This window comes from Vanessa atalanta, chromosome 3, assembly GCF_905147765.1.
Source record: "Vanessa atalanta chromosome 3, ilVanAtal1.2, whole genome shotgun sequence".
In the NCBI taxonomy this organism is placed as follows: domain Eukaryota; kingdom Metazoa; phylum Arthropoda; class Insecta; order Lepidoptera; family Nymphalidae; genus Vanessa; species Vanessa atalanta.
The window spans coordinates 1,178,871-1,199,699 of record NC_061873.1 but is presented as its reverse complement, the minus strand read 5'-3'; the positions used below and the strand labels follow the sequence as shown (position 1 = coordinate 1,199,699).

The following is a 20,829-nucleotide window of genomic DNA, read 5'->3' as shown; positions in this document are numbered from 1 at the left end:
TTACAATTAATTACATAATTTTGCACATAATGCAATTTAATTTTTTTTTTTTTTAGTGTTTTGGAGACAAAGAACCATTATCTAAGGGGCGACTTCAATTATAATAAAATTCTAGAAAACTTAACATATTTAAATATTTTAATCACATTGTAAATACTATCACTTTTAAGATATCTAATCGCATTGAACATTATTTAAAATTGCATCGTATGGAATTTAAAGTTCTTTAGGTCTACGACAGAGCGGATTATTAATGAGATATTTAGAATTGGAATTTTATTATTACACTTATATTTCAATATTTAAGAGAGCTGGAGGCTGTTCGTTGCTTATTCAATGTTCATTAAAAAAAACCTTTAAGGCATAATCGCGACTAGCCCTACATTATTCTAAGTAATTATAATTAAATTTATTAAGAAATACCCTTACAACGCATCGCTGAAGTAAAAATATTAAATATTTGGCGATAGGATTTTCCTAACTTCGTTTTTTGGTAAACCTTATTTTAAAATAATTTCAGATACCAACTAACCGACCACCGAACCGTGTCGCGAATGCAACCTACATTTGCATACACTATACGAGATTTGTGTAAAAAAAAAACTTCATTCTACAGTACGAGCACTCGATTAGCTAGCGACGGTATCACGGGCGCAGCACGGTGGTGAGGTAGGCGACGACGCGCGGGTCGTGCAGGATGCGCAGGTGCTCGGCGCCGCTGAGCGCGAGGCTCTTGAGCGGGTGCGCGCGCCGCGCGGCGCGCCAGCGCTCGCACGCGCTGAGCGAGCGCAGGTTGACGGTGCCGTCGCCGTCGCCGCGCGCCAGCGTGGGCGAGCCGTCCAGCCACGAGCCCGCCTTGTACACCAGCCTGCAACACGGGACGTCGTTACGCACCGCGCCCGCCCGCGACTCCGGATGAGATCGAAATCGATTGGACGCTCCCGAAATTAATCAGGCGTCCCTCGATAGATAACGTGTGTGGAACCTGGGCGATTAATGATATCACGGACACTCGTGGCCCAGTTAGTAGTCTCTTCGATTCCATGTGATAAATAATTAATTGTTGAAGGAATTATATTACGAAGTCAAATGTCAAAACCAACATCACAAGTTCAGATAAGTAGTGAGATTAAATGTCACCACATTGTCGCTAATTGTTTTGTTTCAATAAATACATTAACTTCACGAATGAGACGTTCACAGATCGGTGTTTTATTTTTTATTATTTTTAATATTGCAATACTGTAAGAAATATAAACCAATTCTTACGTTGCTATTTTGTTGCTAAACAGGAACACAACAATGTAAAGTACACCAAGGGATGTCTTAGGTCAACTGGACACTATTAATTGTTATTTATTCCTAACTTCTCCCTTCCGGGGGCCCTGGGCACGTGCGCGAGTTCGCTAGGCAGTGCGCAGTCACGGGTACGAACCTCTCGACGGTGGACACGTTGTACCCGTACAGGCAGTGCAGCTCGACGCCGGGCGCGCTGAAGTCCCGCGAGAACTCCTCCGTGTCGCGCCGCATCTCCCACGCGTTCGGCAGCTCCATGTCGCTGTGACAATATCGGCCGCTAACTAACCACTCTCCAAACTTAAGATTTATTCATTATTTATTAGTTTTCACTATTTAAAAGAACAAAATTTATGATATAATTTTTATAATAAAAGCATTATTGTAGTAAAACATCATGGTTTTAAACTATGAAGTGACTGCCTAGTAAAGACTCGGTCCGTCTCGGTCCTGAAACTCGACATGGACGGCGCTCAACAGACTTAAACGAACGACCCAAACCCGCCCATAGTAAAACCTCGACAGTCGACATACAACCCCGTGCACCCAAGCGAGTTTTATCGGTTGTATATTTTAAAGGTATTTCCATACATATCTTAAGAAATGCACATACATATTATATTATATAGAATACGTACAAATGCTTAAACGAACCAATTTCAAGTGTTATACCATTTGTATATTCGTGTTAGTTACGCGTCCTACTTAATTGGACTATTCATGTAAAACACGTATACTCGTACTTGTAGTTCTAAATAAAAAATAGAAATATTTAATTGTACAATAGCTATCTTTAAATTTTTTCTAATTTCCTTATATAACAGTTTGTTTTAGTTTTATAAAATAATAATAATAAATACTCACGTAAACAATTTTTGAAGGTCATTAATGGTATAGTTGAATTTATCGGTTTGCACGAGCACCTCAGAGGGTTTCCAAAAATTGGGAGAGGGCAGCAGCCATGCGAGGGAGGGACAAGTGATCTGTTCTGTCCGCAATGTACTCTCGCTCAACATTAACGAGCCGAGATCATCGCCTGGAAAAAAGACATTAAATCAAGTTTAATGAACATAAGAATTGAATACAAACAAAAGTATAAATATAAAGACGAGTCAAATAGAATTTTAAGAATCATTAGTTTTTCATAACTCTTACCCAATGTCCAATATCTAAAAAAATGTAAACATGAGTATACCCTATTCCAATCGCAGGAGTAGATACAAACAAATCTCAGCATATTCCATGTGATTTGCTAATACTTATTACGTTTTAGATTGTGCATTGTGTACTAAAAACAGTTCTTGATTAATATATCTTTATTTACAATACAACGCTATTCCACTTAACTACTTATATCCACTTTAATTTTATTTTCAAAGTTTCGATAAGAACTTCGAAACGGGCGTTACATTCGAAATGTCGGTGAATCACATCGCTTCAATTCAATCATCAAGGTCAAAGTTGTTTATTTGTCTTTACTCCCCTAGCGGTTGGAATAGGCTATATACTTTATAGGTACATAATACACAATGGTCAGTATGTTTTTTCCTGTTAATTTGTTTTGTTCAATAAGTCAATCAACATTTCTTTAAGTATTGCCTAGTCATTGATGTAGGAGGTAAAGGTTTATTGATAGGGATTTAGTTTTCCTTTAATAGTTACTCATAATGCATAGTCATGCTTGCATGCATATATTATTACAATATTTTATTTATATTCTCATAAAAATGTTCACTATACACAAATAAAATTATTTCACCAAACAGGTGGTGTCTAAGGAGAGGCCTCGTGAACCCAAAACATACTTGTATATCAAACCTAAAAGCGACTATATATTCAGTTAGTGGGAGAGTAATTGCTTGTTCATTAGGTTTAAAGATAAGCAATAATAACAAGCCAGAAAATTTAATTTAATAACTTATTATCTGTTTAGTTTATTGGCAATTAACTATATTTTTATTTTATTTTTTTAATTAATTGTAACATTATTTTATATCATTTACATTAATGTTATTTATTGCAATTAAGTTAAGGTATAATCAAAATTTAGTATTATATTCTTTTAATATCAAATTTTGTTAATTTAATATTTATTATTATAATTCACATTTTATTACTGTCAGTATAATGCAAATTGAGTCAAAGTTAAAAAAAAGGTTTATTTAAAAAATATCCCAGTATATAATATTTATAGTTTACCTATTGCAAAAACTTTCAGTGCCTTCATAGCACCTCCCCAGGGTGTGGAAAGAGATATCATCCGTCGAATGTACTGATCTTTCCAGGACTGTTTTTGCAATCTTAAGAAATGTAGACCCATGGATCCACCCATGCTGTGCACTATAAATGTCACTGCTGAATTATTATTCATCGCATAAGTTTCCTCAACGAGAGATTTTAACTTTATAAAGAACTCTCCATTTTCATCTGGAAATATAATATTAAATTTATTTTTAAACAGATCTTTTAAATTAAAATTATCATACAAAGAAAATGCAATACTAAAATTGATAAATACTTACTCGGTGCTCTTCTAAAATCATATGGAGCACCTCTCAAGGAAACATTTCTAACATATCCTATTTTCACTAGAGAATCTGCAATAGTGTTAAAATACGACCCAGCTGAGTCGTGTGATGGATCCAACCACTCTACAGGCTCTGGGTTACCCCAGCCTGGGACTCTGATATCAACACCTTGTGGATTACGTGTTGTTCGGGTAACATTATCATATTCTAAGCGCAGATTGTCAACCCAGCAGTCAATAACGAATGGAACAAGCAGTTCTAGATTGAGCCATATGTTGAAGTAATCCTCTGAGGTCTTTGCACAAATATAGTGAACTACATTTGTTTTATTCAACTTGGCTTCTAATTGGCTTCCCCCATCCCCTGGTACTGGTAAATTAATATAAATAATTGTTAGTTTATCAAATAGAATATTGTTTTATTACATATTTATTTATTTTAATTAATAAAAGTGTTGGAAGGAAAATATTGTGAAGAAACCTGCATGAGCCCTATCCATTAACCCGAATCAAAGCAGTCTGAATAAAAACAACTAAACCTTTCTTTCCAGAAAGAGAACTTAGCCCAGCAGTGGAATTTTTACAGATTGTAACAATTTATTTATTAATTTATTATTATTAATTAATTTTTACTCATATGAAATAAGTGCTAAATACCAATAAAGGGATTATAGATATATTTATTACAACAATGATAACAATATTAATTGGGTATTCCATAGAAAAAATATAATATATATAATAGAAAAAAAGTTTGTAATCCCATGACAGATTAATTGTAGTTATGACTTTATATAATCATACTACATAACAGTTTTGTATTATTATATTATTTTCTGACTTTCATACTATCCATTCCAAAATTATAATTATTTAAATTCTATTGTAAGTATTTAAATGAATCAATTCATTATTAAAAATCAAAAAATAAATACACAATGTGGAAATAAAAATAATACATTATTAAAATGTTATCTCATTCAACAATATATTTTAAATTGATATTAAACATTCTAGAAAAACCTGGGTTAAATATAAACGGCAATGTAATGTAATTAGTAGGTACTTACTAAAAATAACCGGCGATAATCCCAACGAATTTTTAGTCACTAAAAGTGCAACTATTATTAAAAAGTAACACTTATAATTTGACATATTTTTTAATATTGAATTAAATAAACAATAGTGGAACGTGTCCGTCGTTCGTTATGTATAAACTTTATTTATAATTTCCGCTTTTTTACGCAATATTTAATACAACCGAAGCAGCTATGAACGATCTGCAATGACGTTACTCGTTACATCGTACGATGAACACAAAACTCGTACAGCGTACTAAATACAAATAGAAATGAGATTGATAATTATTGTGGTTGTTATCAACACACGTTGACGTCTACAGACGTTGAGACAATCAGCTGGAAACTCTGTTTACAAATTACAATAACAAGATTAATTTATTTTTATTTAATATTATTACAGTAAGATTAAAACGTAGTGGGTTATAAACATAATGAGTTGTGTTTATTGATACTGATAGAGCGTCAGCGATATTGGACAAAATATTAGTATTGTATTAAGTATATATACGTTCCTTTACATTTGTGATTGTTTCAGATAAGTTAATACTGTATAGGTACGTAAAAATAAAGTATTTAATATAACGAAATAATGCTTAGAAAAAATATGCTACGTGATTAACACGGAAAGTTTATTTATATACTTAAAACTTTTAAAACACAGCAAACTTAATGGCTATACGTAGAATGGAATCATAGCGTACAATAAATATTTACAATACAATCATTACGTTTTTGTTCATTTCTAGATAACTTGTACAAAAGGCTAACTAAATCTAACATAAAAATAGAGAAAACATATTATGCTAGTAATTAGACATCACTTAGGTATTGCTTTAAGCAGTTTTAAGCACTCTTTATATCGCAAATGCGCCAACAATCGTAAGAACTAATATGTGTCCCATGGGCCTGTATTTACATTGATCCAAACTGAAACAAACAGTATACAGTTATTGTTGCTTGCCGGTATAATATATGATGAATAGTTAGTAACGTACTCAGACGGGTTCACTAAAAGCCTTACAACCAAGCAACTTGGTGATATTTTAGCGGCTAAAATTTAGCCCTAATATACAATTTAAAACAATAATGAGCCATGACTACATTTTCTGTTTCATGAATTGCTTTACACTTAAAATTGTTTATTCATAAATACGACGTGATTAAAAAATATGATATATTTTTAAGCCTGAAAGGATAATTAAAAAAAAAGTAAATTATCATGACACTTATTTTTTTATTTGTTGTACAAAATTTTAAGCTAACAACACTGGTTTTTGGGTAGATTGCGCAGGCGCGAATCACGATAGTTTCAAAATAAAAGTCACAAAAATGAAAGGATAGCTTCATATTTTTTTTTAAGTTTACCATATTTTTATTAGATTTAGATAGAACGTTCCTAAGATAAAAAAGTAAAATGTTAGGCGATAAATTTAATAGGGGATCAAAAAGAGGCGTTATTCGCCTTCTTGGTAATAATTGAAATGTTTCTGCAGGTTAGTAAAATTTAAATGCAAAATCAATATTTTACTAAGTATGAAAATAATTTATGAAATATGTTTGCAGGGTCGCATTATAATTGTTTGGTTATCTTGGCTTATTGGAGGAATTTGCGGTGTTGTTATTCTGTTAATTATTGTATGTTACTGCCGCCTAATGCCGCGACACCAGAAATCTTTCGGTAAGTTTTATGTAGATTTTTTTTTTAAATTGTTATTTTATACTGCTTTTTTATGATTAAAATATTATTTTAGATGAACAATATCTAAAAGAACATTACACCATTAAAGAAGGACATGGATATACAAGTCAGGAAAACTATAGGATTAAACACACTGAGGTAAATTTATGCAGTATATTTCGGTTTATTTTCATAAACACAACCCAATTAAAACACTCGTAACATAAATTTATTTGCTTATAGGTACAAGTTCAGAGGCATGTACGGCCTGCAAGCTATGCAGGGGATGCAGAGTGCAGACGGCAGAGGGAGCCCACACGAGCACCTACACACTGCTATGTGAATCGGGTACCAGATACACGGGATAATGCTGTACAATATGCTTCTAGTGGCAGTAAGTGTGATAGAATATTGGCACAAAAAGCATAATAATTTATTTGATTTAATATATTATTAAATTTAAACATCGGTAGATTTAAGGAAATTTTCAATTTCCTGAAATCAAATAATTTCACAGTTTATTGTCAATTGAAATAATTGGTACAAAATACCATGTATTGTATATTAACTATACAAGCGAGAATCATTTACTACTACTCGAAAGTAAATCAATTAAATTTTTAAGCTAAAAATAACGTAGTAATTTATATCTCATTATAAATAATCAATTTTTAATATTTTGTCAAGGATTAATTTTGAGTTATTTCTATTTAAGTTTGTTGTTGTTTGCATGTTTGTTGCATTATTTCTGTTATAACTCTTTTATAACTATCTGTTCTGTTTTAACTAATATATGGGTGAAACTGTTATAATAATTAACATTTATTAAATAGATAATAAAAAAGCATGGAGCTAATACTTGTTGACTTACGGGCAAAAAATATACAAATTAAATTTTATTTAACTGACATAACTATGTTTTTCAAATGCCAGAACAGAGTAGCTACTGAGTATTCTGACAGTTCTTCTTGGGAGAAATGACATTCTGAACTAACTGTAGCTTTAAGTTTAACACATTTCTGTAAAATGAAGATTGAAAAGCCTACTAGAATAAAGTATATTTTGATTTTGATAACATACAATAAAACTAAATACACTTAAATACAATTTATGAAGTTGCACCTTCTTAATAGTACTTCTTAATATTTGTAGTGTTAGATGAGATGGAAGGCGCTGCAAGCATTGATGCTCTGAAAACACGTTCGCTGCCTGCTTTCTTGCGCCCCAAGCCACGTCCACTCTCCACCGAAGATGATTTGCACCAGCTGTATGCTAAGGTTAGTATAAATGTGGCATATTTTTGGAAAATCATAGAACACTCACTGTGATAAAACTATTGATAAATATAGGACCTTGTGGCACAATCGAAGTTAAATTCTATTGTATTCAATATGTATATGTAATATTTTCTAGGAATTATTAGGTTTTTAATATCAACAATAAAATAAATATTTCAAACAGCTCTTAAACTGTTTTTTTCCCGTTTTGTAATGAAAATCAAATCAATATAATGTAGCCTCAATGGACATCATATAGATTTCTTAGTGATGTAATAGTTTATACAGCTCTTATTCCAATATCTGCCAATATCTTGGGCCATTGACGTTCACAGGCAGTCCTGGCAATAAGCTTATTGTGTATTTGGAGGTGAAATCAGTAAATGCCTCAAAATGTTATATTAAGCAGAATATTTATAATTTATTCCATGGTGCTGTTCCAGTGTGCATATGTAATTGCTTTTTAATAAGTCCTGAGAGCAACGAAATGACTTAATAAGTAATGAATGTAATCCGTGTAGGTAAATTTAAGCAAGAAGTACAAGAACCGCATGCGCAACGAGCACGCCGCCATCATCGCCCTCAGCAAGTCGCACAGCCAGTTCTTCGACGCCGACGCCGTCATCGTCTACGACCAGAGAACTGCGCTCTAACCTCGTTCCTTTTGTTTCTCATTACATTTTGAGGACTCTCACGCGCACAGACACACGTGTGTAATGTCCTTTCGCTATCTGAGATATTGATATTATTTCATTTGTTCGAAGTAATTCAGTAAAGACTTCCAAATTAAGAGTAAATAAGATTTGTTATAAAATAAAAGAGGTGATGAAAATCAAAGAATTTAAAAATTACAGAGGACCAAATTTGAGAGTTGAAAAAGACTTCAAGTTAAAGGTACTTCTTGTTAATCGACTTAATTAGAATGATTAGTTCGAACTGAGAAGGTAGTACATACATATATGTATTGCATAAGTCAGGAGTTAGAAACTTTTTGAACTTTTGACGACATTCTTAAAATAGACGCGCTATCGCTTTATGTCCGGACAATACTTCAAAGAATTGAAATTAGGATAGAATAAAGTTAGTGGAATATCCTTCCAGCTCCACTCACGTACTTGTTCTCTTGTCTACTTCATTCATTTATAAATTGTAGATATTTCTGTAATTAGTATTCCCTACATCTACATATCAGTTAAGATATACAATAAATTGTATTCAAAAAAATATATAATATATAAAAACGCACGCACACATAGACGTATTACCGTTATAATCTTAGAACAGAGAATTATATAGAAGTGACATAATTAAAATGGCATAAATACAATTTAATGCCGATTGGAAATAGAGTAAACGTTTTTAACGTCTGGATAAATAAATAGACAATATGCTCAAGTCGCTCATGTCACTTCTGACGCACACTCTGTTCCGAGGTCACATTTATTATTATTAAAGCTAATAAGACAATCAGTGTGTAAAGTTTTGCGAAAATTTAAAAAATTGGCAAAAATGTGATTGTTAATCATGTGATATAATTTAATAACGAAATTGTGGCCTAATTCGAATGTTTTATAAGAAATTCACGTATAATCGCGTACAATCGTGTTACCGTTATTGTAAAACTGACAATAACATATTATACCACCGGATATTTAGGACCTTTATTTTAACTATTTAACTATGAAAATTATCGATTCCATCTCATTCAGAATCCTAAACTATTTTAATTCAATACTATTTTATATCCTTAGTGCAATTAACAACTACCAATATAGGTATCTATGTTGTCTATTCAAAGTTACCTTAGAATACTTACACCGTATTTATGCTCAGATGATAAATATATGTTGAGGGTATTTTTATAGTTTTCACGGGCCTAAATAAAAAATACCATGCGGTCTTTTTTATATTTTAAAGGATCCCGATTATCAGGTGGTCTAATAAGACACGCTACGAAATTTTATCGCTGTTAAGTTATTCAGCGAATGATTACCGAATCTTGTAATTTTATAATATCGATTTCTAGCTTTGTATGTAACAAAACTAAAAGTCGATTTTAACATTCCTTGTAATAATAGATGTAAACCGTAGGTAGATGAATTTGTAAGCTGATTTTATGAAGGTTTTGAGTACTCTGATCTTGGTCAGTGTTGCTAGTGTCGAATTTTGAATATATAATAATTATTAGTGCTTAGTTAAATATTAAATGTTGCCATGTTGAAATAGTCTGTACGCGATTGTACTTCTATATGCGTCCCTTTTAAATTAGTATTATTATAGGGCTAATAATTAGTAGATTACATTTTTACGTGCAGTCATTTAATATATACATTCTTGTATAGATTTTTATAACATAGTTTATAATCGTTGATGTCTTTTAATGGAACTTTTATAATTGTGTGAGCTTACGGCGAAGCACCCGTTGAACGCTCGCGCTAAGATAACTTCCATCGATGTTACTTCAGTCGTCTTCTTATGCAGACGATGTTCTTCACACAGCCTAATGTAAGTAGGTAAGGATCTCACCGTCGAAATAATTCATATTAAAAACTCTACATGAAATATAACTGTTCATTATTCCGGTTTTAATTATGTTCTAATTATAATTTTAAATGTAGCCGCATAAACAATGGGGAATGACTGAATAATTGTATTTAGTATACATTAAACTACCGAAAACTGCAAATAAAATAAGTTTGCGCGCGCACCTTGAGCGCCGTTGGTAATGGACGGCTCATTGTGTTCCTGAGATTTATTTCCTTTGTTTACTTACTATCATTGTCGATAAAACGTGTAATCTTGGCGTGTTTAGCGTATGTGAACAAAATTTAATTGTGTGTGCTCAATGCAACAGCCAGAAGGAATCTTTAAAGCTCAAATTATTTAATAGTTTTGGTTAGCAATTAGTCGTGCGCGACCGCATGAATTTTCTCTATATACTTGTTTTTTTTTTTTTTGTAATTGAAAATAAAGATTTATGAATTCAAAGTCGTTTTTGTTGTACCTACAGTATTTATTTTATAGTAACCTAAAATACCTTTGACGTCAAAAATAAGTCCATTTAATTGATAAACTATTATATTACACATTTTAAAGTGTACCTTAAAATATATTATGTGAAAAAAAATAAAATAGAAGGTAAAAGAAAATAAAATTGTTGATGCGACGATTTCCTATCAATCTTGTACGTCATAATTAAAATGATCTACTCTATAAGGGTGTAAGTAATGTGTGGCGATTTTCACTTCCCCCAAAAAATATTTTTAGGAGATCTGGGGTTCCACACAGATGGTCCAAGACATGACCCGTATCGGCGAGGTTGTCTGCAGCCTGGATTAAGATGGTCCTGTCTAGTTTTTAAAACGAATACATAATTCATTTCGAGCTTGGAAACCTTCACCGGGTCACGGAATGTGTATATGGTTATTTATATATACAGCGGAATGGCTATAACAAAAGCTATTTCTGGTTCATTTTTGTTATACTCAACGAAAAATTGACACAAATAAAAGAAAGCCGTGAGGGATCGTAAGTGTTGGAAGTGTCTTTCACCACGCTAACTTCGCTGGATATCTGGGGCCCACTCCCTAAAGAAATTATTTCTATATGAGACTAAGTTCTAATTAATTGTACGGAAGCTAGCGAGTGTGGGGTATGTCTTCAGTCGCAGCAACTCGAGTTCCGTCTGCAGCAGTACAATGCGCGTATGGTTCGTCTGTACTTCGCGGACCAGCTTGCTGCGCATCACCAGCGTCTCCAAGCTGTCGCAAAAACATATCTAAATAAATATACTATTCTACAAAATTAATATTAGTAGTAGTATTACTTACCGTTTTTTGAAAATACGTCGAATCCGAATTGGCTCTAATGGATCCTCATTCAGTTTCTTCTCTGAAACTTTCACATTTAGCGAAACTATTGATTTCTCCAAATGCTGAGCCTGAGCATCCAGTGCATTGATTTTCACCTACATAAAAATTGATTCCAGGAGATAAAACGATTAAGATTTAAAGTAATTTATTAACGGAATACGCTCGTTACCTCAATTTCTTCAACTTTACGTATTTGCTCATTGATTATCTTATTGACAGACGTTTTTGATGCTTCGATTTCTTTTTCCATACGCACGTAGTCCTGTTCGTCTGTGTAACCTAACTCTAGGTTTTTTAAATAATTTTGAAGTTCTTTCGGTACCTAAGAAATTCAAAGAATGACGAATTTATTTAGTTTTAATAAGTAATTTCCCGATGCTATCTTACCTTTAGTCTTCGATAAGATTGAAGTTCCTGCTCCATATGGCGCAATTTCATTTTCATTTGTGCGTGTTCCCATTCCTTCGACAAAATCCCTTTACGAAATTCTATCTGCTTTCTCATCATTTTCAATTTCCAGTCTCCTACTTTCTAAGTATTATAATAAAAATACTGTGATGATGATAGATTACTACTTTAAGTATAATTTGCATATCTTAAGATATATTCAGTTACCAGAATAACATCGTTGACCTTCTCGATCTCATCTCGAGGTATAAGAGTAGCATCCTCGAAATCCTCAATGTGACCCGTTGTGATTATTTCTACTTGTCCCGCCGGTAATACCAGCTGTAATTGTAAAATTCATAAAAACATCGGAGACATATATTTCGATATCGAGGTTAAGCGAGTCAGCGAATATGTCTCGACACGTATCAAACAAGTTTTATCATCGGGTGAATAGTCGTGATCAGATCGCATAGGAGTCATCCGAGGCGCTTCACCTGCATGGTGTAGTTCCTGGCCGCCAGCTCGGCCGCGTGGCGGTGCTGCGCCGTGTCGTCGGCGACGCGCGCGAGGCGCAGGCGCCGCGCCGCCACCGCCGCGCGCCACGCCGCCGCCGCCGCCTCGACGCACGACATCTCCTGCGCAACCGCGCGCATCTAGACCGCACAGCGCCAATACTTTGTATTGATATACAATTATGAAGACTATTTATTATTGATATGTTTACGTACACGTATTTCGTTCTCGATTTTAGTTCGCCGGAGTTTGCACATAGTCGCCCAGAGACCTTCGTCCATTACCGGCGGCATGTTGCTTATCTGGTCCAACTGCTCAACGCTAGTTATACATGATAACGTTAGAACGAAAGAGTAATCTTAATAATAAATATATTTTTTGTTATATATTTTTTTACTAACCCCTTAAAGAATTCGACGCAATCTACGTGTAGAAGTGGAGGACGGATTCCAGTTAATACAGCGTTTGCTAAGTCGTAAAGTACAACAGATATCATCGTTGCGCGTTGATGCCATTTTGGCCTCTTTCTATAAAATATAGGTACAAATTTAATATAATTAACAATTTTTAATCATATTGACTATTTTTAAATGTTAGGCTATCGTTTTTAAGTTATAATTTATTTAAATATAATTTTAATTAAGCCTTACTTAAAAAACTTGTAGCACTGGTCAATTATAATAGGTGAGAGATCAGAAAAGTGATTCTTAAAGGTGCGATCTAGGTATTTGTCCTTCTGCGTGAGAGCGTCGTATGCAGCCTGACACTCTTCGCTTTGTTCTTGGATCAAATGCATATCCCGCTGAAGTACTTCTACTTCTCCCTCATATTTTCTAATGTCGCTTCTAAAATTTTATTAATGAAACATTTATTAAATTATCTAGTGATTAATGTAGCCATACTGATTTTCTAATTAAGGTATAACTATACTATATATAATTACCTCATTTCTTCTAATTTTTCAGCCATCTCAACGCGATCCAAATTAGTTCTGCGTAATCTCATAAGATTTAAGTTTTCTTGCCCAATAACCGAGTCAACTCTTAACTTTGTTAACCAAGTTTCCTTTACCTATAAATGTTACTTTAAATAGCGATCGAGTTACAACAATAGTGAAAGATTATTTATTTTGCTTACCCTTTGATTGAACTTCACAATTCCTTCATTAAGTATTTGTGATAATTTGGCATATTCCGCGTGAAGCATTTTCCTGTATTTATCTCGTTCCTCGTTTCTAAATTTAACTTTTGCTTCGTAATCGAAAACTAGTCGCAAGTCATCCTCATTAAAATGTTCCGGATCTTTCTCCAACTATATACATATAATAATAAGATTATATAATTATGATTGTTTAATAATATTACCAACCTTCATCAGCTAGTAGTTTTTTTATCCGTATAAATCTTTAATACTATCATCAGCCTTGTAGATAAGTAGATTTTACTCCAGAATCATGTTTTTCAGTACAAAATATAAAATTGATGCATATTTTTGAAAGTCACTGACCATGCAGAGCGGCATAGGAATGGGCTTCTTGATCTCCTCGTGCCAGAGTTTTTCGAGTACACCGTCCATCATATACATGAGAGCTCGTTCGCGAAAATCGTCTGGAGGTCGCGGTTCCGGCGGCGGAATCACCACCTGGCTTGGACTTACGTACGGCTCGATACTGCACTAAAACGAGACCGATTATCTTGACTTTAGAGTACTAACCACTTCCAACAGTGACATTATTCGAAAGCTAACAGAAACGTTAATGGCTGTATGTTTTCTTTAAAGAATAGTTAAAACCATGAATTATTTAGAATGATTTGATAATTAAATGACCGTACTTCCTCGGGATCCACTTTAATAAGTCGGTGTGGTTGTTCTTCCTGTTGCCACTCGGGATCACGAATTTGTATAGTCAAATGATGAAAACTTCCACGTAAGTCAGATAGTTTATTTAGTTCTGTTAACGAAAAGTAATATTATTAACTGAATTTGAATTTAAATTATATTCTAGTATTATAGGAGTTTGGAAAGTTCACCATCAATTATAAAACGAAGACGAGCATTCCTTTCATCTACAAGACCAATCTCACGCTTCTTTTGATTCATTAACTCGTCGAATTCTTTGTTGAACCACAGTCGCATATTCTGAACGTTTAACTGATAAAGAGAGTATATCATCATCAAGATAAGCAATATAAAGCAATCCCAGAAACTTTACAAGCAAATAAATACTTATTGAATAAATACTTTAACAATATGCTGCAACCAGTTCATTTGTAGGAAGCTGTAGGCCATTGTTTGCGGGATCATAAATGTTGGTATCTGGATAAACCGGTGTGCGTTAGAACCAGAGAGAACATAGGGTTCGCCCTCCAGCGACTCGTCTGGTTCTACAGTCTCTGCAATGAGCTGGCTCTCAGTACTTTTACGAGCTTCTTTCACCGATAACATTGATTGAGGACCCATCCTGATTTGGACAATAGAAAATTAAGTTACGGCGTTCGACGAAATAATGGTCAAATAGTAAAATTTAATTAGATTTATTAGTGATCATAAAAAAAAACAATCAGTTACTGTGCTTGATTTTCTTCTATGCTTAATCCCTCAATGTGTTCTTCCCATGGTCGAAACAAGTTAGCATCACATTCCATCTCAATGCTACGTAATGCTTCGACCTGTTGTAACTCAGGCCATTTATCTCGTTGCGTCGGAAGAACTGCATAGTTCTCTACCTGTGATTAATCGAATTTAACAGACGTAGCATACAAATTTAACTCATATAAATTGTGAATATTTTTGGATTTTAAGTTAAGTATAGACACTGTTCGTGAAGCTTGGAATGAGTTATTTAATTATAATAAGAAAAGGATATATACTTGATAATGACTGAATATGGCGAATAGTTTGACTCTCGGAGTTAACATGGTATCCCAACATTGCGACTTGATCCATGCTGTCACTTTATCCTGTGCACGGATACGTGCTTCTGTCACAAGACGAATTTGTTCACGCTCTTTTTCTGCCTGTAATTTCACATTTTTAAATTTGGCCTAATCAAACATTTACTAGGAAACTTGTTCTTGTCGTTAATTTAACCTGTTTTATGCGCTCTTTCTTGTGTTCAAGATGTAAGTTAAACTCAGACAATGATAGTTGGTGCAAAGGACGTTCTGCCAGATTCTCTTCGAGGAGTTCTACAAGCCGCGACTGTACCGTCTCTAGTGACCGAACCACATCTTCACGTTGCTTTTTGTAATCCATAGCTTCTTCTTTTACTTTCTTATCCTCCTGCAGATCCAAGTAGTTTTCTAGAATTTGTGATGATTTATTGATTTTATTTTTAATAATTTAATAATTTTATTTTATTTTATTTTATTTCTTTCGATATAATTAATAAAACTAAAAACTCACTATCACTTTCGTCGATGATAGTAATAGTATTTGTGCTTTCGTCAAAAAGATTTACGTCAGGTGGAGTATGCTGTAGTTCACGCCTTTCTGATTTGCTCTTGCGAAGGAAATGTACCGCAAAAGTTTTGTTATTGGCGAGGGAAACGATGAAGCTATTCTCTGCATCTATAACAGCTTGTTCGACACTAGACTCATACCGATGAGTTACTATTAGTTGCAATGCTGTCATAGGAAAACATATATGCGTTATGTACAAACTGAAAGTATCGATGCCATGAAAGTAGTTACTTCAATTAAGTTAAAGAAAAATAAAAAAAAATACCATATTCCTCAAAAACGTTTGGCAGCCGAAGTATAACAGTTCCATCAGCGCCATAAGTAAGAAGAGCGCCATTGTTGAAAAAAGCATGAAAATGTTTTAAATGATGTCCGGTTTCGACCACTGGACCCATTTTCACAGATACCGTTATACCTTTCTGTTAGAAGATAGAATTCAATGTACTAACTGACCTTATTAAATAAATATTCAAGCAAACACAAAATGAATATAAACGATAATATTATCATCATATCAAATTTAAAGTGCATAATAAAACTATAACACACGACTAAGATTTTTGAATGGTTTACTCACGTCCCCAGAGAGTCGTAACACGTGCATCTGCGAAGACATGTGAGGAACTGCAAGAGCTGTATCCCGCGTGTGAAGAGGCACTAGCTGCGCATAAGGACCTGCCATCTTGCCCGCAAACTTATTATCCTTGCCCGTCACCGCATTTATGCATATTATACGCTCACCTTTTGTAAAAACAAAAATTCTATAAAAACGTAATTTTTTCTTACAAATTTGATGATAGGCTGCTTGATCATACCTATTGCGTATTTATCTGAGAATAGAACGAGGCTGAACACTCGGATTGTTTCTCCTACCTTCATAAGATAACAGTCAGCAAGCCCTCGACCCAACTCTGTATATCGAATTAGGGTAAGCTTGTAATCTTCTGTTAACTGTTAAACAAAATTGATTTATATAAATAAATATGTAATTATTTTGTTATAAACTTTAATTATTTAGATATGTTTACCTTTAGAATAAATATATGACCCGCGGACATAGCAGCGGCGACTAATTCTCTTCCCGTCCTTGAAAATACAACTCGTGAAACGATCTGGTGTGTTAAGCACATACTGCCGACATTTTGTAGGCCCTCTTCTGGGTTATATGTAAAGAGAGCCATCCCGTAATTATGGCCAACTTCACCATAAATTATCAACAGTGGATCAACTGGACTGGTTTCAAAAGATACATCATCTCCCTTTACGTATTTGACAAGTACCTTAAATTGATTAAAATTAGGCTTTTACGCATAAAAATAATTTAGTCAAAATGAAATTAATTCGTAAAACTTACTAATTTTGCAGTCGCCACTTCGTATAGGCAAAGAACGCCTACATTATTCATTGTTGCGACGTGAGTATAACTTGGAGCGATCAACTGGATTTTCTTAATATTTCTGCAATATAATTAAAACAATTTATTGAGCACCTACAAATTAGAACAATGACAAATTATCAAAAAGTACCTTTATTGTAAATACCTTTGCTTAAAAGTAAAAAGTTTAACTTCGATCTTCTCCTCTGATTCGCCAATAATTTTATAAACAAAACCTTTCATCGTCCACATAATAGCGACGTCTGAGGAAGAGTTGGACACCAGACGTACCACTTCATCGTCAGTAATGTACTTCCAAGCAACTTGCCATTTATGTTCAACTTTTTTAAGAGACTTTGTAAAGCATAACAACTTGTTAGTAAAAATAAAATTTATATTAATAATATTTATGAGATGTCTGTGTGATATATATATTAAATATTACTACAACCTACTGCCCACGGATTCGCTCTCTAATAGTGATAGAGATTGCAATAATTGTTTATAAATACATAGTTAGCTTTCTAAGAAACTATGTTAGATAATAATAAGAATATACGGGCTAAGAAGACTATACGAGATACGGATACATATCTGAACTTTTTTACTATACTAAAGTTTATTTTAAATGCAAAATCGAAAAATCTGGGTATAATGGGCTGGCGGTTGATGAGTCAGTCAGTCAATGAGTTAAGACTTTTCTTATGTATTTGTGAATTAACAAACCGTACCCGGATGCATGAATCTGGACCGTAGATCAAAATGCCATTGCTAAATGAACACATACAAGGCTTATGAGTGCCTTTTAGGTTTTCTGACCATTCCAAGTTTGTGATCATACCTATTCCATCAGACAGCAACTAAAAAAAAATCATGATATTAAATCGCCATTGATCATATTATTATTATTTTATTTTATACCTACACTATAGAGATTGGCTTCGTCATCAATGGCATACAATTGTCCTTCATTACTCCAGCACACATTGACGAGTTTAGGGTCAGGAACGTCCCACCCTGTCACTTCTCCCTTATTACGTTTAAGCATCAAGCAACGCTTATAACATTGTGCCACCTCCCAAACGGTGAGACCTTCGCCCCAGCATTGACATATCAGCATATGTGTACGGCTGGCCCTAAAAAATGACTATGCGATTATATTTATTTATTCGTCAAGAAAATCTTTGTATGGAACAATATGATTTCACAGGGATATGATATCAAGATCTTAAGACATTCTCATTTTTTTAATTTATAAATAATTGCAGCTGGGCTTTTTTCTTTCTACCAGGCCTATTATTTAGTTTTTTGCTTTCAAATTTCTAACTCAAATTAATTTAGTATTTTTAGAGAAAGTTATATAGTTTCTCCCATGTACATAAATATGTTACATAAAAAAATAAAAATATATATATAATAAAAATATATGTATAAGTCATCGGTATATTTAAAGTTTCGAGGCTTTTTAAATTGACATTGTAATGATTATTTTTTTGTATATATCTGCAATATTTTTTTTTAAAAACGGCATAGCTCACATGTAAATCTGACTTCGTCGCACTACCCCGGTAGGAATCGAAACCAGTCGCTGAAGAGTTCGCCAACTCCACACTGATATTAGATAGTTGGGAAAACCGCTGAAGGCCGCGATCAAGTCAGACTCCATCATGCAGAGGCCTTTGTATCGATTTACGTCGCTGTCTAATTTTAGAAACACACATTATAAATAGGGAACTATTTAATTATAACTATAAATTTAAATATTTAACATACAGACTTTACCTTTCAATTCTGCTAATATATGAAAAACTGGGTAGTTTACAACAAAAATTCGAGGATTTTTCGTTTTTTCAGCAAACGCAAAAAGATGTGACCTGTGACCTAAATTTAAATTATAGATACATTTAGATTTAGATTATTTGTTTGTCGATGTCAAATACAAATAATATTTTTAAGCTTTACCTACCTGTTACAACATCGACGCCATCTCCCTTATTCTTTTCATTCGCAACATATACTAATTCAGTATTTGTTTTTAAATTAAAGAAAATTATGTAAATATCGTGAGCTACTGCGATGACATCTCTTCCAACAAAAGTCATACTATTCAGCTTCTGCGGTATCGCCCATCTACATTTAAAAATTATATATTTTTATATTATATAAAAGTAATATTATTATCAGTTTTACTATGCTAAATATTTTATTATATTTAAAATTGTGGGCTTTAATAGTTCGGTAAGTATAAAGGATTATTTTACATACCTCACATTGGGTTTATAAGTTTCATCTTGTAGTGCATCGCCATCACTTTCAAAAGTTCCGACCATAATTATCTTAATATAAGTTGTTATTTATTCTAAATCTAGTCGTCAATTTGTATTTACTCTTTGTATGGAGTGGCTAAGTAAAAATTATGATGATATGTATCTATGACGCCATTATAAATAAAGAGATCTAGTTGCATAGCAACATCAAAAGAAAGATATTAAAAACATTTTTATATCTGTTATGAGTCTGATATTAATATTTATATTATATGTTCATATATTGCAATAAAATACTTTTGTGGAAACGTTACATAGAGTTAGTTAAAAAAAAATTGTTCACCGTTTGTCAAATCACAAAACTTTACCAAATACAAGTCTTTTCAAGTAGTGAAGTAATAGTAGGTGCATCCTGCTCTTAGCTCGCTAAAAGGGTATTGCATTTGGAAAATGTATAAATAAAATATTTTTAATTCCTTAGATAGGGCAACTTGGCTAAGGAAGACTCATATTATTTACTTTAAATTCCACGGATTTTAGCCGGCCCGGCCCGGCGAAACCATACCCGGGTTTTAGCTTTATCAACTAAAGACTTTAAGTCATGCAAGCAAAGCCCTTTAAAATGAGGATTTTTTAGCAAGTGAATATTTTTATATTACAATGAATCTCCAACTGCAAACATTGTTATTCAGTACTGTGGCGGCTCTTTCGGTCAAATAAGTAATGTGTACATTTTGAATGTACAAAATGTTTGATTTAAATGCTGTCTAAATTTAAAACATGCAATAAAAATAAGGTTTATTCAATCTACAGATAACATAGATAATAAAAACCCGAACACCAATTCTGTTAAAATATGGAATTTATATGAAAGGTCGGACTCGTAGAAGAAAATTCTGAAGCGAAACGGCGCAAATATTTATTCATATTATTACGCAGTTAAAACGCATGGTGTAAAGGTGCAATAATATTGATGACAGACGACTGGGTCATAAGGGATTAGGGGTGAATTTTTAATCATAGAATCGGAATTGTCATTCAATGAGATTTCATATCATTCTTGCCACCATTCCACGCGGTTTGATTTGTG

The 20,829-nt window shown here is 33.3% G+C and overlaps 3 protein-coding genes across 4 annotated transcripts; 1 reads left to right on the top strand and 2 right to left on the bottom strand.

The window, feature by feature from the left end:
- Window positions 1–645: 645 nt before the first annotated feature.
- LOC125076161 (phospholipase A2 group XV-like) lies at window positions 646–5,355 on the bottom strand. Its single transcript, XM_047688153.1, has 6 exons — window positions 4,894–5,355; window positions 3,819–4,193; window positions 3,496–3,723; window positions 2,161–2,332; window positions 1,436–1,558; window positions 646–868 (listed from the first exon to the last, which is right to left on the bottom strand). The coding sequence occupies exons 1-6, from the start codon at window positions 4,976–4,978 to the stop codon at window positions 646–648; spliced, it is 1,206 nt and encodes a 401-aa protein (XP_047544109.1). The 5' UTR covers window positions 4,979–5,355.
- Window positions 5,356–5,368: 13 nt separating this feature from the next.
- On the top strand, window positions 5,369–8,562 carry LOC125076169. 2 transcript variants are annotated; one of them, XM_047688175.1, is made up of 6 exons: window positions 5,369–5,459; window positions 6,469–6,583; window positions 6,657–6,742; window positions 6,827–6,977; window positions 7,736–7,860; window positions 8,382–8,562. In XM_047688175.1, the coding sequence occupies exons 2-6, from the start codon at window positions 6,559–6,561 to the stop codon at window positions 8,511–8,513; spliced, it is 519 nt and encodes a 172-aa protein (XP_047544131.1). In that variant the 5' UTR covers window positions 5,369–5,459; window positions 6,469–6,558; the 3' UTR covers window positions 8,514–8,562. The 2 variants fall into 2 exon arrangements, with proteins under 2 accessions (XP_047544131.1, XP_047544122.1); XM_047688166.1 differs by lacking the exon at window positions 5,369–5,459 and adding an exon at window positions 6,223–6,398.
- A 2,445-nt stretch (window positions 8,563–11,007) lies between these two features.
- Window positions 11,008–19,802, bottom strand: LOC125076869 (cilia- and flagella-associated protein 43). The gene is made up of 31 exons (XM_047688593.1): window positions 19,738–19,802; window positions 19,439–19,602; window positions 19,255–19,353; window positions 19,011–19,173; window positions 18,398–18,608; window positions 18,204–18,332; window positions 17,639–17,826; window positions 17,452–17,554; window positions 17,126–17,377; window positions 16,913–17,048; window positions 16,675–16,838; window positions 16,363–16,516; window positions 16,041–16,262; window positions 15,726–15,937; window positions 15,506–15,652; window positions 15,204–15,361; window positions 14,877–15,096; window positions 14,666–14,786; window positions 14,468–14,586; window positions 14,142–14,309; window positions 13,773–13,946; window positions 13,579–13,706; window positions 13,286–13,480; window positions 13,037–13,162; window positions 12,851–12,956; window positions 12,617–12,775; window positions 12,348–12,461; window positions 12,120–12,263; window positions 11,902–12,054; window positions 11,691–11,827; window positions 11,008–11,621 (listed from the first exon to the last, which is right to left on the bottom strand). Exons 1-31 carry the CDS (start codon window positions 19,800–19,802, stop codon window positions 11,480–11,482), a joined length of 4,773 nt encoding a protein of 1,590 aa, XP_047544549.1. The 3' UTR covers window positions 11,008–11,479.
- Between the last annotated feature and the right edge of the window lie 1,027 nt (window positions 19,803–20,829).